At 43.1% G+C, this 18,100-nt stretch overlaps 1 protein-coding gene across 15 annotated transcripts in view; it reads right to left on the bottom strand.

The window, feature by feature from the left end:
• The window catches only part of LOC132398296 (zinc finger protein 521), a 475,733-nt gene that overhangs the window by 226,383 nt on the left and 231,250 nt on the right, over positions 1–18,100 (bottom strand). For 12 of the 15 annotated variants that reach the window (XR_009513618.1, XM_059977555.1, XM_059977589.1 and 9 more), the window contains one exon: positions 12,238–12,309. The exons of the other annotated variants lie outside the window; for them this stretch is intronic. Coding sequence is in view for 11 of the 12 variants with exons in the window: in XM_059977555.1 (XP_059833538.1) it covers positions 12,238–12,309 (72 nt within the window). In the remaining variant the exon portion in view is untranslated. The remainder of the gene's footprint in view (positions 1–12,237; positions 12,310–18,100) is intronic. 15 annotated transcript variants of the gene reach the window in all.

Here is an 18,100-nt window from a genome sequence, read left to right as displayed (position 1 = left end):
GATATTTTACATTTCAGAGAGATGATCTGAAAGAAAAATTAAGAGGGGAAAATGAGCCTAAAGGCAGCCTTACTGTATACATCAAGAAATAGGCTAGTGAGGAAGGTATTGGAATTTAATTTTCACTTACTATGGGCAAATCTAATTTGCAAAGGGTGCCTCGAAAACAATTTGTAAAGAATATTGAGGAAGTTACGTACAGCAGTATTCTGCAGAAACAATCAGGAAACAACAGATTATCTGATGATGTGCAATAGGATTTATCAATGCTCAACAGCAAAGAGCTCCACTGGGGAAGAGTGATCATAACATGATAAAACATCATATTTGGTTTGAAAGTAAGATACTTTGTTCTAACAGTAGTGTTTTAAATTTAAATGAAGGCAGCTGTCTTTATTAATGAAAAAATAATGAAGACAGAGTTGGCTAAAGCAGAGAAAGCAAATCAAAAGGTATCATGACCAATAAGTGGTGGCAGGTATTTAAGGAGATTTTTCTTAATTCTCACATAGATTTATGCCTTTGAGAAGTAAGCTCTCCAAAAAAGATGTGACACACATAGTTAATCAAGTTAGTTAAATGTAGGAGCAAAATGACAAAAAAAAACCTCAAAGCACAAGATTCTGGAAGAGCTCAGTGGGTCAGGCAGCCTCGATGGACGGAAATGGCAGAGACAGTTCATCTGCCAGAATCTTGAGCTTTACCCAGATTCTAGTCTCTATTGTGTTTCTACTCTGAGTGAAAAGGTTGACAGTGTTGCAGGGATTACTGTGGGTTAAAAGACAGAAAAAATTTCAGAAACAATGAATGGGGAAAAATACGTTATGAAAGAGCACTTGCGAAGTTTAAGAAGAGACAGTAAGGGATTCTTCAAGTACTTAAAAAGGAACAGAGAAGTTAAAATATGCATAGATTCCCTCGAGGATGAGACAAGGGAATTAATAATAGGAAATAAGGAAATAGTAGAGACTCTGAATAAATATTTTGTGTCTGTCTTCATGGTATAAGACACTAAAAGCTTTCCGATATAAGTAGATGAGGGTGGAAGTAGGGCACCTTAAGCCAATCTCTGTCATCAGATATACTTGGCAAACCAATGGAGCTAAAGGCTAATACATCCCTGCATCTGTCAGCCACCATCCTAAAGTCGTAAAAGAAGTCGCACAGAAAGAGTGGATGTATTGACTGCCATCATGAAAAAGCCCCCTTATTTCTCAAGAGGTCTAAGTGAATGAGAAAAAAGTGCGATGGACTTGTGGACTTGTTCAGGTAGAGAGGAGTGGAAAATAGGGATTGTAGACAGTTGGCCTGACATCTGCCACTGCAAAATGCTGCAATACATGCATAGATAATTTGCTGCCCAGGAGACCATTCAGCCCATTGAGCCTGTTCCACTCCCCCCCACCCCCGAAGACTGTAGTTTTCCAGGTCACAACCCTTTAAGACCACAGATCCCATCAACTGTCTTTGACTCTCCCATCTTTTCAGGGACTGAGATCTGCAAACTCCCCAGTTCCTGAGGGAATGAAATCATTCCACCTCTCCCCTCTAAACTTTGGATGGTATGTTTTTGCGCTGTACTGCTGCCGGACAACAACAGATTTACAGATTTCACATAATCTAAGACTTTAAAAAATCTGGTTTTGATTAATTTAAATACCTGCCCCTCTTACACCACATAATTAATTCTTCCCTTTGCCTCTTCTGTTCCAAAAAAAATGGAACCCTGGCCTCTCCAATTTATCCCCATGACCACAATTTTCCAGCCCTGACAACATCCTCATAAATCTCCTCTGCACCCTCTGCAGTGCAATCACACCTTTCCTGTAATATGGTGACTAGAACTGCATGGGGTATTTGAGCTGTAGCCTAATAGGCTTGGCTGTAAACACCCTGTTCTTGCACTCTTTTATAAAAGAACACCTGTTTTATTCTTTCTTAACTACATCACCAACCTGTCTTTCTACCTGGAAGAACTTCTCTGATGTCTCTGTTTCTCTACACCTCTCAGTATTCTCCCATTCAGAGTACATTCCCTTGCCCTGTTGCACCTATCTAAATGTGCTACTTCAAGAAGGCAGCATCCATCATCCAAGATTCTCACCATCCAGGCCATGTCATCTTCTCGCAGCTACCATCGGTAGAGGGTACAGAAGTCTGGTGTCCCACACCGCCAGTTTCGGGAACAGCTACTTCTCTGTAACCATTCAGTTTTTCAACCAACTGGCACAATTCTAATCAACACCTCAGTATAGCAACACCATGATCAAATGACACACAGTGCTGGAGGAACTCGGCAGGTCGGGCAGCAGCTACAGAGGGAAACAAACAGTTAATGCTTTAGGCTGAGACCCTTCATCATGATGCTGATGATAGATCTTGACCATAAACATTAACTGTTTATTTCCCTCCATAGCTGCTGCCTGACCTGCCGAGTTCCTCCAGCATTGTGTGCATGTTGTTCAAGATTTCCAGCACCGGCAGAACCTCTAGTGTCTCTGAATACTCTGTCCACTTGGATCACCTGTGCACAAAGCTACTTGTGCGTACGACAATAAACTTGACTTTGACTTTTTTATTTCCACTTCAAGCTGCTCTGAGTTAATTTGTATTTAGTAATCTTTTGCCCAAATGACCAGACCATTTCTTTCCTCTTTCAGTTTAAATATTCTCTCTTCACTATCACTATAGAGACATGTTTTGTATCATCTACAGTCATAGAACAACGACAGCAAAGAACAAGGCTGTTCAGCCCACAATTCCCATACTAGCTCTCTATCTGAACAACTCACTAGTTCCAAGCCCTGGTTTCTTCTCTGCAAATTCTCCTCCTCTTTGTTCACCCAGTTCCCTCTTGAGAGTCACTGTGGAACCCGGCTCCACCACATCTGAAGGTGATGCATTCTGATTCCAACTACTTGCTGTGGGAAAATAATCCCCCCATGTCAAGCTGAATTCTCTTCCTTTATTTTATATCTATACCCTCCAATTCTTGATCCTTTCACCAATCGGTACAACCTCCACCATCCATTCCATCCTGACCCTCATCGACTTACGCACTTCTTTGAAGAGAAGGCTGCTCCCCTTAGCCTTCCCTTCTCCAAAGAAACAGCTTAATTCCTTAATCTACATCTGTAACTGTAGCTCCTCATCTCAGAAACCAGTCCTTTAAGTTCTGATTAACACCTTTAAATCCTGCCTTGAATGTGTCAACCAAATTGAACACAATACTCCAGCTGAGGATAGACCAGTGATGCAGTATGAATTCCCAGCAGCCTTATGGAAGTGCTTAGTAATAGTGGTCCCCAGGAACTTGTGATGGTATCAGTACTTCCTTAATCCATTTCCATGATCAAGACGAGGGGGAAAGCAACAATATCTAAACTCGGCAGTGTTGTGAACTGTGGCCAGGGCAGTGATAGCTAACAGCAGGTTGGTGGAATGGACAGTCACATGGCATATGAAGTATATCACGGATTAACGCCAGCATGGTAGGAAAAATGAGAGACAATATAGAGTAAAAGGAGTGAGTGCAGCCTGAGAAAATGGCTGGTATTTCTGGGCTTCATCAATAAATTAATAGAACAATACAACAGTAAAGACTTCAGCCCAACCATTTCATGCTGACCAGCTGGTCAAAGTTATCTGCGTTCAGCCCATATGTCTCTAAGCTCTGCCCCTCCACATACCTATCCAAATGGTTCCTAAATTATAGTCTTGTATCTGTCTCAAATACTTCCTCCGGCAGCTCTCTGCATATTCTCACCACTCCATCTTGTTGTAGGGTAATGCAATGGATGACAGATGACACATATTGTTCCTAACAGAAACTGTTCTACACAAACACCACATTGAGTAGTTGTGGTCACTTTAAGAGAAGGTGTTTGAAGTAACAATGTCCGTGTAAGGCAACTGCCTTTGTTTCATTCGTAATGGAAGTAAAGGCTTTTGTTCAGCACATAAAACGACTCTTGCATGTTTTATTCACAAAATCCTACAACGTCGCTTTTAAATCTTTCTCCTCTCACCCTAAATCTATGCCCCTAATTTTGTATTCTCCTACCCTGGGGAAAAGGCTTTATCTAAGCTTCTCATAATTTTAAACATTTTTATGAGTTCACCCCTCATTCTCCTTTGTTCTAAGGAATAAAGACTTAGCCTGGCCAACTTCTCCCTATAACTCAGGCCCTCCAGTCCCGACAACAGCCTTGTAAATCTTTCCCTTTTAACCACATATTTCCTATTGCAGGGTAACTAAAATTGTATACAGTACACCATGTGTGGCCTCACCAACAACTTGTACAGCTGCAACATAAGCTACCGACTCCTGTTCTCAACGCCCACTGAGCTCAATGCCCTTTCACTAGAAAGGACCAGGTAGGTTGGAGCCACAATCACTTAGGATGCAATGGCCGATGGGAAAGCAAATTGTTTACAAAGCTACAGTTGTCAGATGGAATATAATTTAGGGAAGTGTGAGGGAGAATAGAAAAGCTGAGAACTGCAGAGACTATAGAATTCTACAGGACAGGGTGATCAGGATATCCTGTGTGCAAAGTTAACATGTGGGCAATTAGGAAGGGAAATGGAATGTTGAACCTCATTGCAAATGGGATTGGGAAATCTCACTGCATTGGGACACGAAAATGTTGAGACCACACCTGGAGCACTGCCTGGAATTTTTAAATAGGAATATACTTGGATATGATGCAGACTCCAGCGCCTTTGGAAAGCAGCTGAGACACTCACAGATCCATCTCACCCCCCACCCCCCCTCACAGTGGGCAGAAGATACAAAAGCTCAAGAACACGTACTACTAGGGTCAGGGATAGCTTCCATCCCACTGATACCAGTTGATGGACTATGACCTCACTGTCTACCTCATCATGGCCACTGGACATGGGCTGTTCACCTGCACTGCATTTTCACCGAGCCCGAAACACTTTATAACGCACTCCTTCTGTGACCTCAACGTACTCTGCATGGAAATATTGTCACATGTACAAGATACACAAAAGTTTATATTGTACATGTGACAATATTGAAGCAATTTACCAACTTACAACACAAAGCAAATGATCAAGATTTACTTTGTAAATTCCTGGATTAGAGAGACCGTTTAAAAAGACAAGGATGTGGAGGGTGGGCCTATATTGAATGAGGTGTTGGGGAATGAGGGTTGGTCTTATTGAACCATCAGATTCTAAGGGTGACTGATAAGGTGCTGAAGGATGTTACCCTTGAGGGAGTATCTAGATCGGGGGCAGAGTTTTAGAGCAGGGACATAGAGCATAGAACAATACTGCAGACAAACCCTTCAGTCCATGATGTTGTACCAAACTAATAAATGCTACCTCATTTATTCCATATCCCTGTGCCTATCTAAGAGCTTCTTAATCATCTCTATTGCATCTGCCTTCACCACCATCCCTGGCAGCCCATTCCGTACACCCACCTCTCTGTGCAAAAATCCTAATCTGCATATCTCCTTTGAATTTAACCCTCTCATCTCAAATGCATGCCCTCATGAATTAGAAAATGATACCAGCAGCCTCTGCTGCACCACAGTAAACAAGTTTATTCAATTTCTCCTTCTAGTTCATACCCTAATCCAGGCAGCATCTCGGTAAAACTGTTCTGCACCCTCTCCAGAGCCTCCCACTCTGTCCTGAAATGAAGGAATCCGATGGAGATCAGGAGGAATTTCTCATCCCAGTGTGTTGTGAATATCTGAAGTTCCCTTCATCAAAGATCTTTGGTGGAGGAGGCAATCAGTGTATTAAAGGTGAAGAGACACATATGACATGCTGGAGAAACAATGGAAAAGAGTAAACAGTCCATGAAGGGTCTCGGTCCTGAACATCGACTGCTTACCATTTTCCATAGATGCTGCCTGGCCTGCTGAGTTCTTTCAGCAATTTGTGTGTGTCATTTTGGATTTCCAGCATCTGCAGATTTTCTCATGTTTGTAAAGGAGAAGAGAGAGAAGATTGAAGTCTGAGCACAAGTCAAAAGCTCTGGGGAAGTAGAGCAGAGACCAAGATCAACTCAGCTGTGATAGTTCTGAATGACAGAACAGACAGTAGGGCCAAATGGCCTCCATAACATTCAAAAGGTGCTCTAAGTGTTAAAAGACTCTTTCCAGATTCCAATCACATTGCATGACCACACAAGGTATAAACCCTTTGAAACATCAGAAACATCTTTTTTTCATATCAAGCAATGGGACATAAAGCTAATTTTCCACAGTTTTTTAAAGAAATCCTCCCAATAGACACACAGCAAATTTCACTATTTTCCTTTTTACACCAGCTGTCAAATATTATGTTCCTTTGCCAGTAGCTGCATTTCATAAATCTACAAATTTTTTTTGGTAAGTCCCTAAAGGTATCTACAGAGCAAACATCAATATTGTGAAATTATAATCCCGTGGGTCACCCTTTAATTAAGATTCCTAATAGCAACATGCTGACTATGATTAAAGCATCGCTGCAATTCGAGAATACTTCAGGGTTTATTTTTGCCATGTCTGCCTCACTTGGCATCGCAACGAGACTCAGAGTTAATGTCTCTGCGTCAGACCCACACTTCCAAGAGAAAGGAACAGCTCAGGAGCCAAAGGTGTCTGTCGCCCTGCTATTACAAAAGCATTATTAAACTGGAAAGAGTGCTGAAAAGATTTAAAAGGATGTTGCCAGGACTTATGGAGTGAGTTACAGGCGGAGACTGGATAGGCTAGGACTTCCTTCTTTGGAGCGTAATAGGAGACTTGAGGTGATTGTATGAAATCATAGCATAGACTGGGAAAACACACAGTCTTTTTCTCAGTGTTAGGGAATTAAGAGTTAAAGGGCATAGGTTTAAGGTGAGAGCGGAGAGATTTAATAGGAACCTGAGGGGCAACTTTTTCACACAGAGGGTAATCAGTATGTGAAATGAGCCACTAGAGGAAGCGGTTGAAGCATGTACAGTAAAAGACAGTTGGAAAGGTTATGCCCCAAGTACCGGCAAATGGGACTAGCTTAGATGGGGTATCTTGGTTAGCATGGAACAGCTGGGCCAAAGGGCCTGTTTTCCTGTTGTATGACTTTATGAATTAGTTTTATACAGAAACAGCATTTACTTCAGATTGAAATGTCATTGCAAAACATCAAAGCTGAGAGCCAAGATCTTTGCAGGGTTTTTCCAGGAACTGGCCAGGCTTAACTCCACATTGGTAATGGACCTGGGGAAGCTGGAGATAAGCAGTCCATATGTCCTGCAGTGGACCTTGCCATGTCCAGTGAAGGTGCTGTAAGGGGAGGAAGTTCCAAGATTGAGACCCACTGATGGGGTAATGTGTGACTTGGAAGGGAGCCTGCAGGGCTGGTGCCCCCATGTCCCTACAGTTCTGACAGTGGTTCGAGAGGTGCTGTCACAATAGCCTATGCAAGTAACTGCAGTGCATTTTGTAGATGGAACAACTACAGAGAGCATGCACCAGTGGTTGGATATGAACGGTTAATGGTAATTTGGGAAACTTTGGATCTGCATTCTACCCAGGTGAGTGGAGGGTGCGCTATCCTATTGATTCTTGTTTTGTTGGGATGGAAAGGATTTGGTTACCACACGCTACAGGATGTCCAGTCTCTGACCAAACGTACAGCAATGGTATTTACAGTATATCCTCATGAACAGAAGAACTCACATCTTAGCAGAAAATTAATCAGAATAAGGTTTAAAATCACTGGCATATGTTGTGAAGTTTGTTGTTCTGCAGTAGTAGTACCTTGCAACACAATGTTAAAAAAACTATAAACTATAATTAAGAAATAGATTTAAAAATAAATTAAATAAGTGCAAAACAGAGAGAGAAAAATATTGAGGTAGTGTACATCTGTTTATGCTGATTTAGAAACCTGATGGTGTGAAGAAGCTGCTCCCCTAAAGACTTGTGTGCCTCCTTCCTGAGAAGCGGGCATGGCCTGGGTGCTGGGGTTCCTTAGCGATGGATGTCATCTTTTTGAGGCATTGCATTTTCAAGATGACTTTTTAAGAGCAAACAGATTGCAAGGGACATAATTGGTCCTCTGGAAGACCAGAATGGTAATCCGTGTGTGAAGCCAAAACAGATGAGGGAGATCTTAAATGAATCCTTTGCATCTGTATTTACTCAGAAGTTCGATACAGTCTATAAAAGTGAGGCAAAGTGGTATCAACTTCATAGACCCTGTACAGATTACAGAGGAGGAGGTGTTTACTATCCTGAGGCAAATCAGGGTGTTGTAAATCCCCCAGCTTGACAAGCTGTTCCCTTGGACCCTATGAGAGGCAAGAAACTGCCGGGGCCCTGGTAAAGATATTTAAAACATCCTTAGTGACAGGAGACGTACAAGTGGATTAGAAAATAGCCAGTGTTGTACTGTTGTTTAAGAAAGGCTGTAAAAATAAACCAGGGAATTATAGGTCAGTGAGTCTGACATCAGTTGTGGGAAAGTTATTGGAAGGTTTTCAAAGGGATCAGATCTATAAGTGTTTAGATAGACATGCACTGATTAAGGATAGTCCGCATAGCATTGTGCGTGGTAGGTCATGTCTGACAAATCTTACAGAGTTTTTCGAGGAAGTTACCAAGAAAGTGGATGAAGGCGAGGCAGTGGGTATTGTCTATATGAACTTCAGTAAGGTATTTGACAAGGTCCCACATAGGAGGCTGGTCAAGAAGGTTCAGTCGCTCAGTATTCAGGACGAGGTAGTAAATTGGATTCAACCTTGGCTGTGTGGGAGAAGCCAGAGAGTGGTAGTAGAGGGTTGCCTCTCTGACTGGAGGCCTGTGACTAGTGGAGTGCTGCAGCTGGGTCTGTTGTTGTTTGTCATCTATATCAATGATCTGGTTGATAATGTGGTTAACTGGATCAGCAAATTTGTGGATGACACCAAGATTGAGGGTGTAGTGGGCAGTGAGGAAGGCTATCGTGGCTTGCTCAGGGATCTGCATCAGCTGGAAAAACAGCTTGAAAATGGCAGATGTAATTTAGTACAGACAAGTGTGAGGTTTTGCCCTTTGTAAGGGCCAGCCAAGGGTAGGTCTTACACAGTGAACGGTAGGGCACTGAGGAGTGCAGTAGAACAAAGGGATCTGGGAATACAGGTCCATAATTCGTTGAAAGTGGTGTCACAGGTAGATAGGGTCGTAAAGAAAGCTTCTGGCACATTGGCCTTCATAAATCAATGTACTGAGTACAGGAAATGGGATGTTATGTTGAAGTTGTATAAGAGGTTGGCAGGGCCTAATTTGGAGTATTGTTATGCTACATGAAAGATATAAACAAGGTTGAAAGAGTACAGAGAAAATTCACAAGGATGTTGCTGTCCGGAGGACCTGAGTTATAAGGAAAGATTGAATCAATCAGTACTGTTTGCTTTAGAACATAGAAGATTGGGAGGAGATTTGATGGATTTGTACAAAATTATGAGGGGTATAGATAGGGTAAGTGCAAGCAGGCTGCTTCCACTGAGGCTGGGTGGAACTACAACCAGAAGTCATGGGTTAAGAGTGAAAAGTGAGAAGTTTAAGGGGAACATGAGGGGTAACTTCTTCACTCAGAGGGTTGTGAGAGTGAGGAAAGAAATGCCAGCACAAGTGGTGCATGCAAGCTTGATTTCAACGTTTAAGAGAAGTTTGGATAGGTACATGGACAGTAGGGACATAGAGGGATATGGTCTCAGTGCAGATCAATGGGAGTAGGCAGTGTAAATGGTTTCGGCATGGACTAGATGGGCTGAAGGGTCTGTTTCTGTGCTGTAATTCTCTATGACTCTATGTCCTTGATGCTGAGGATTCTAGAGCCTATGATGAAAGCGGCTAAGTTCACAACCTTCTGCAGCTTTTTCCGATCCTGTCCAGTGGCCCCTCCATATCAGGTGATGATGCAACCAGTTAGAATACTCTCTATGGTACATCTGTAGAAATCTGCGAACATCTTTGGTGTTGTAGCAATTTTCCTCAACCCCTTAATGAAATATAGCCACTGTCATGTCTACTTTGTAAGTGCATCAGCATGTTGGGGTCAGGATGGATCTTCAGAGTTGTTGACTCCGAGGAACTTGAAACTGCTCACACTTTCCATGGCTGATCTCTGTTGAGGACTTCAGTGTGTTCCTTTGTATTCCCTTTCCTGAAGTCCCCAATCAACTCCTTGGTCTTAGTGACATTTAGTGCAAGGTGATTGTTACAACACCACTCAACCAATCAATCTATCTCAAATCCACCTCATCACCATCTGAAAGTCTACCAGCAATAGCTGTGTCATCATCATATTTATAAATAGCATTTGAGATGTGCCTAGCCACACAGTCGTGGGTGTAGAGTGAGCAGAGCAGTGGGCTAAGCATGGTCCTTGAGGTTCACCCTTGTTGATTGTCACCAAGGAGAAGATGTTATTTCTGACCCATAGAGACTGTGGTCTCACTGTGAGGAAGTCAAAGATGCAGTTGCAGAGGGAGGTACAGACACCCAGGTTTTGGAGCTTGTTGATTAGAACTGAGGGTATGATGATATTGAACATTTACCTTATCAATGCTCCATTCTAGGATTTAGAAGAATGGGAGGATATCTTACAGAAGCATATGAAATTATAAAAGCATTAGATAAGATAGAGGTAGAAAAGTTGTTTCCACTGGTGAATGAGACTGGAACTAGAGGTCATAGCCTCAAGATTCGAGAGAATAGACATAGGATGAGATCAGGGGAAAATGCTTTTCCAAGATAATAGTGAATCTGTGAAATTCTCTGACCAGGAAAACCGTAGAAGCCACCTCATTAAATACATTTAAAGCACAGTTAGATTGCTGCATCGTAGTTGAATTAAGAGTTCTGGGGAAAAGGTATTTAGATGGAACTGAGTCCATAGCTGGGTCAGCCATGATTTTATTGAATAGCAAAGAAGGCTCAACAGATGCTCCGGTTTCCTTCCACGTCCAGAAGACATGTCGGTAGGTGGATTAGCTAGCTGCTTTAAATTGCCCCTAGTGTACAGGTGAGCAGTTGAATCTGTGGAAGCTGATGGAAATGTAGGAGAATAAAACTAGATTAATTCAGGATTAGTATAAGCTTGTTGTTGCTGGTCATACACTATATATTACTTGAGATTCATTTTCTTGCGGGCATTTACAGGAATAAAGAAATAAAATAGAATTTTATGAAAAGCTATGCATAAACAGACACAAACTAATAAACAACCAATGTGCACAAGAAGACAAACTGTGCAAATAAATATAATACTGTACTGAGAACCTGAGTTGTATAGAGCCCTTGAATGTGAGAGTGTGAGTCTGTAGGTGGAATCAGTTCAGAGTACTGGTGAATGAAGTTACCCATGCCACTTCAGAAGCCTGGTGGTTGTAGGGTAATAACTGTTCCTGAACCTAGTGGTGTAGGACCTAATACTTCTGTACCTCTTGCCTAATGGTAGCAGCAAGAAGAAATTATGGCCTGGACGGTGGGGGCTTTGACGGTGGATGCTGCTTTCTTGTGCCAGTGCTCCATTTAAATGTGCTAAATGGTGAGGAGGACTTTGCCTGTATTGAACTGGGCTTTATCCACCACCTTCTGTAGCCTTTTTCATTCCTGGGCATCGGTGTTTCCATATGACGCAATCATTTAGGAAACTTCACACTGCAGCTATAGAAGTTTATTAAAGTTTTTAGTGACATGTCAAATCGATGCAAACTTTGAAGAAGTAGAGGCACTGTCATGCCTTTTTTGTGTACTGACCCCAGGACAGAACTTCTGATATGTTAGTGCCAAGGAATTTAAAGCCTCTGACTCTCTCCACCTAGATTCATAGAGTGTCTTTTTGATTTTTGTTTTAGTTTCAGTGACCTACACGATGTGAAATTCTGTTGGTTTGCAGCAGCACTACAGTGCAAAGACATAAAATTGCTATGCATTACAAAATAACTGGTGCAAAAACAAAAGGAATAACGAGGTAGTGTTCAGAAATCTGGCAGCGGAGGGAATGAAGCTTTATTGCTCAGGAGGGGAATGGCACAGAAAATCGCCTTTCTAAAACCAAATCTGGCTGAGGATTGCAGTCCTCCTTCCCTGAATATGTACTTTGTTATGAGAGCAGCGATGAACGAATCCTATTTCCATTAAACAAACTTCATACAGCAAAGGCAGGTAGAGGCATGGAAAGAAGAGACAGCCCAATAGATAGACAGACAGCTAGATAGATAGATGGATAGAGATCTACCTTTATATGGTCTCGGACTGCGAGTTTCCCCTTCCATCCCACGCGGTAGAACCAATCCTGGCCTCTCCCCTCCTAAAGTTGGCACAGATAGAATTAGTGTCATAGAGGGTTAGAGTCATAGAGGCCAGCCGATCCACGACATCCACGCTGACCAGTGGGCACCCATCCATATTAATCTCATCCTCCAGCACTTGGCCTGTAGGCCTCTGTGTCTTGGTGATTCATTAGTAATTATTGTAAATCCTTACAAATTTCTATGGATGTATGGTGGAGATCATGCTGACTGGTTGCATCACTGCCTGGTATGGAGGCTCCAATGCACAAAATTGCAAGAGACTGCAGAGGATTGTATCTCATTATTCCTTTTCATGCACGATTTTCTTTAGTAATTTACAGTAATTTTATGCCATTGCACTGTACCGCTGCCGCAAAAAAACACATTTCACGACATGTAAGCAGTGATAATAAATCTGATTCAAAGTGCTCGTCTAGATACATTTCTAATGCAGTCAGTGACTCTGCTTCCATCACTCTCTCCAGCTCTGTGCTCCAGATACTCACCACTCACTGGGTGAAGATGCTCTTCCCTAAGACTCTTCCCCCTTATGCTAAATCTATGCTTTTTAGTTTTATTCATATTCAATATGGGGAGAGGTTTTCTATAGTCTACCCTATCCATACCTTCATGATTTCCCTTCTTAACCTCCACTGCTCCAGGGTGAACAGAGGCAACCTCGCCAGTCTCCATCCCAGGCAACGTCCTGGTGAATCTCCTCTGTACCCTCTCCAGCACTGTCAGATGCTAGTTCAGAGGGGTGATCTGAGCTGCACACAGTACTCCGACCAATGGCTGACAGAGATATTACTTGAAGATTTATAGGTGGCACTTCACTTTTGTGGCCTCAAAGCTCCCTGGACTGCTTCCTGTTTCTACACATAACCCTTCCCAGTTAAAAACAATAGATTATATATAATTATAACCATTAAACCAAGTTGAAGTTAGTAATAAGATAAAAACAAATGAGAAGCTTGGGCAATACGTGACAATGGATAATAGGACAAAAATTATAATTGGAACTGGATAAAAAGTAATTACATTAACCCTAACACTGCAATTATATATTTATCAAACTTTATGGTTGTTAACAAGGATTCAAGAATTAGAGTAAACACATGGTGAGACATAAGGTTTAAGGGGAAGTAATTCTGGATGAGAATCCAGTTAGGAAGACTTCTGAACTGCCTGAACGCCACTAGTGGAAGAGTTCAGTGGTGGACAATGCCTGGGGTTGGTTGATATCATTGGCTGGACAGTTGGAGACACTATTCAAGTCAATAACCTTTTATTAGAATAGGTAATATGTGACCTCTTGTTTCCCTCTCCAGAGCTGCAGCATGACCCTCTGAACACTTTGTCTTTCATTTAAAAATTCCAAAGTCCGTAATATTTTCCCTCTGTTCTTTTCTGTCTCTCTCAGATCTGGAGAAATGGTGGAGACGCTATTTCTCAGGCACTGTGGCGCTTACAGCTCGCCATTTCAAGAAGCAATGAAATCAGAAGAAAAGCAATGGTGGAATAGTGATCTTCTTTCCATGTCACCCTTTCCAAAGACACTTGCTTTTGAATATTACTAGACCAATGTGACGACGGAGACACACACCACATATAGTCTGCTGTCAACTATTCTCTTTTTCAGGGAAAGAGAATTTTAAGTTCCCACTTTAAACTTATGTCCTATAGTTTTGGACTCCACTACCCTGGGAAAAGGACTGTGATCACACACCTTATCTCAAGATTTTATAAACCCCTTTAAGGTCATCCCTCAGCCTCCCGTCACTTCAGGGAAAACAGTCCCAGCCCCTCAACTTTCTCCTTATAACTGAAGATCCCCCCCCCACCCCCCCCCCAGTAACATCCTTGTGGATGTTTCCTTCACCCTTCCCAGGTTTCTACAGCTGGGTGACTAGAGCTACATACGATACTTGAAGAGTGGTCTCACCAATGTCTTGGTGAAGTGCAGGGAGTAAGTTCCAGAGCTTGGGGCTTGGCTGTCCCGAGGCAATCAGATAGGAATCTGAGTGAGCAAGAGGGGGATCTAGGAGAGCTACTGTCTGGAACTTGCAGAGGTACAGAAGTTCAAACTCAATACTGAGACAATGTTCGAATTATCTAGTATCTCTCCTTATAATTCTAGCCCTTGATCCATGTAAATGCCTAGCGTTTGAGATTGAGGATCCCCTTCATTTGCCATGCCTGCCCTGACCCTTTGAAACCAATTTCAAACTAATCTCACTTCCTGCAGTCCCAGAAATTTTCCCCTTCATTGCTTTCCCGAATGGAAGTTACACTGAATCTGCTTTGAGTGCTGTTGAGGAAGACCAGCCCTGGTCACAACAAAGCCAGCTGCTCCCACATCCAACTTTCATTCTTCCTTTCAGAAGTGACAGTGAGGTGTTCTAAAGATTAGCTATATTTGTCACATGTACAATTGACAATGTGTCATTTGTTTCAAAGACCAAAGATTCCAGGATGTGTTGGGAGCTGCTTGCGAGTGTCACCATGCTTCTGGCACCAATATAACATGGCCACAGCAACCTAACCCTTACATTTTTGGAATCTGGGAGGAAACTGGAGCATCTGGAGGAAACCCATGAAATCACAAGGAGAACATGCAAACCCCTTACAGGCAGCAGGGGAATCGAACCAGGGTCACTCATACTGTAATAGCATTAGCCTGACTGTGCCACCCCAATTCTATAAGACACAAGGGAGCAAGGAATAGTAACAGGAGTAGGCCACTCAGCCCCTCAATTGTATCTGGCCCCTCAATCTTACAGGGTTGCAGCTGATTTTCGACCTCATCCAGTTCCCAGGGTCCACAATAATCCAGCGCCCAAAAGCCTAACAAAACTTCCGCAGCCAAGCATCTGAGTGAAGAAATTTCTGTACCTCTCACCCATTAATGACCAATCTCATACTCTTTACACTGTGCCAAGTCATAAAGGAAACAGTCTATCTGTCTCACCCTGTCAAACAAATATTATTTTACACAGTAAACTCCGACCCTTCTGAACTTTGGAGAAAATAAGGGTGTGTTGTTAAGAAGCAGATCCATTTCCTTACAAATGGTATTGTAAACTGAAGGATGGACTTGGAATTTTTAATACTTCTCACTGCCCCTCACTTTCCAACATACTGGTGCAATACAGGAAACACAGGAGTTAGCCTGTGTAGAGCAAGTTTCCAAACTCTCTTTACGTGCCAAGCCTACTCCAGCAATGGCCCCTCTGTCCATCAGAGAAACCAGCCTCTCCTCAGTGGACTCTATCTACACTTCTCACTGGCTCAGTAAAGCAGTCAGCATTATCAAAGACCCTACCAACTCTCCTTCACCATTCTCTCGTTCCCTTCCTTCTTCGGGCAGGAAGAACAAAAGCCTGAAAGCATATACCACCAAGCTCAGCTTCTATCCTGCTGTAATAAGACTACTGAATAGTTTCCTAGTATGATAAGCTGGAATCTTGACCTCACGATCTACATCATTATGACCTTGCACCTTATTGTCTGCCTGCACTGCACTTTCTCTGTAGCTGTAACACTTTATTCTGTTTTTCCTTGTATTATCTCAAAAGTACTGAGGCTCCGAGCTGATCTGTATGGATGGCTTGTCAAGCGAAGGGTTTCCCTGTTTCTTGGTACATGAGACAATAATAAGCCAATAGCAGTATGCAAACACAAAGTCTGTATAGACAGGGAGAACAGAACCACCACCACCTGCAGGCTCGCTCCTAGCTACTCAACATGCTGGCGTGGAGATTCATCACCAGCCTTCATCTCTTACCTCCTAACAGCACTGTGGGAGCACCCTCACCAGAAGGACTGCAGTGGTCCAAGACAAAGATCACTCATACCCCTCCCCCTCACACTTCTCAACAGGAGTAATAAATGCTGGCCTGGTCAGCAATGCACAGATCTGGAAGAAGGAATAATTACAAGAAAAATCTGGGCTTTGCTGATGGTGGATCAGGGAGGGATAAATGACAGACAGAATATCGAGAAATTCCATCAGCTCTCAACAGCGACCTTAACCAAAAGTGTGTAGTTCTTCTCTACTAGCCCCACTCACTTTGTGCGATATTCCCTCAGTACTGTCTCTCCCACAATGACCCTCCCTCAGTACTGTCCCTCCCACAGTGCGATTCTCCCTCAGTACTGCCCCTCCCACAGTGTGACCCTCCCTCAGTGCTGCCCCACCCACAGTGTGACACTCCCTCAGTACTGCTCCTCCTACAGTGAGAAGCTCCCTCAGTACTGCTCCTCCTACAGTGTGACACTCCCTCAGTACTGTCTCTCCTACAATGTGACACTCACTGAATACCACTCCTCCCACAGTGACCCTCCCTCAGTACTGCCCCTCCCACAGTGTGACCCTCCCTCAGTACTGCCCTCCCACAGTGTGACACTCCCTCAGCACTGCCCCTCCCACAGTGTGACACTCCCTCAGTACTGCCCCATCCACAGTGTGACACTTCCTCAATACTGCCCCTCCCACAGTGTGACCCTCCCTCAGTACTGTCCCTCCTACAGTGTGACCCTCACTCAGTACTGCCCTTGAATATAATTTGAGACCTTTCAGCTCTAATGTATGAATTGAAACCACAATGGCCTGGAATGGAAAACACTGAGCCACAATGCCACCACTTCCCCAAAATAAATCAGTCATCCTGAGTTTCCATTGAATTACATGCTTGGCTAATTTTCTAAAGAGTTTAGAGAATTCTGGTTAATTATTCTGAAATATGAAGCAGACTATATCACACTGCACAGCAGATCTATTTCAGACATCACAGGGACATCCTCACCCTCCAGCAACACAGAAGGAAGAGATTACATTTATTGGCCACATGGATTCCCTCCGCCCTCACGTCTACCATGAGTGACCCAAACTGTGGTTCAAAAAATTCACAGAGAAAGCAAAATGCTACACCTATAGGTCAGGCAGCATCTACAGTGAGAGAAACAGGGTTAATGGTTCAGGACCAAGTCCTTTCATCAGAAGAGGAGGGATCTATTTATTAATGTGCTGAGCATAGGGGAGCAGTAGGAGGATGAGGGCACAGTGGGAAGGGTCATGAGGGAGTGGAGAGGGGTAGACATTAAATGGTGAAAGAGATGTCGGTCTTTGTGATAGAGGGTGAGACTGGAACCAGTGGAGAAATGGGGAAATGAGATAGAACACCAAACAGCAGTAACAGCTGATGGGACCGCTCTCATTTGTCCCTGTTCTGACAGGAGATCAGCAGCCCGACTAATTATGTCAGTTTCTCTCCACAGATGCCGACTGACATGCTGAGTGTTTCCAACACTCACCTTTATTAAGTTAAGTTAATGCTCGCTTTGAACACTTGACATGGATGTTGTGCACATGTCAAGTGTTGCACAGATCGACTTTGGGATAAGTCAGCTGTCCAATATTGCCAGTGTGGAAAAACCCATCTAAAGCCCCGCAGCATTCGGGGACACTAAAACGGGACTTCAGCAGTGGGGTGGGGGGATGAGCTTGACCAGTTGTTCCAGATTGCAGCCCCCCAGAGTGCAGCAAAGACATGCATATATATGTTAACATACAAACAGAAACCGAAAAATCACAGAGACATGTACACACACACAGACCAGGACACTGGCATGCACACACACACCGTAACACATACTGCACCTCAGTACATGTGACAATAATAAACCAATTACCATTCTGACACACACAAAGATATGAGCAAAAACATACACATACAAAAGCAAACAGAAGGGTATCATATATGCACAGAAGCTGGCATGCCCATACAAAGACCTGAGCACATTTCC

Source organism: Hypanus sabinus, chromosome 1, assembly GCF_030144855.1.
Source record: "Hypanus sabinus isolate sHypSab1 chromosome 1, sHypSab1.hap1, whole genome shotgun sequence".
NCBI classification, from domain to species: domain Eukaryota; kingdom Metazoa; phylum Chordata; class Chondrichthyes; order Myliobatiformes; family Dasyatidae; genus Hypanus; species Hypanus sabinus.
This window is presented reverse-complemented; position numbering and strand designations above follow the sequence as displayed.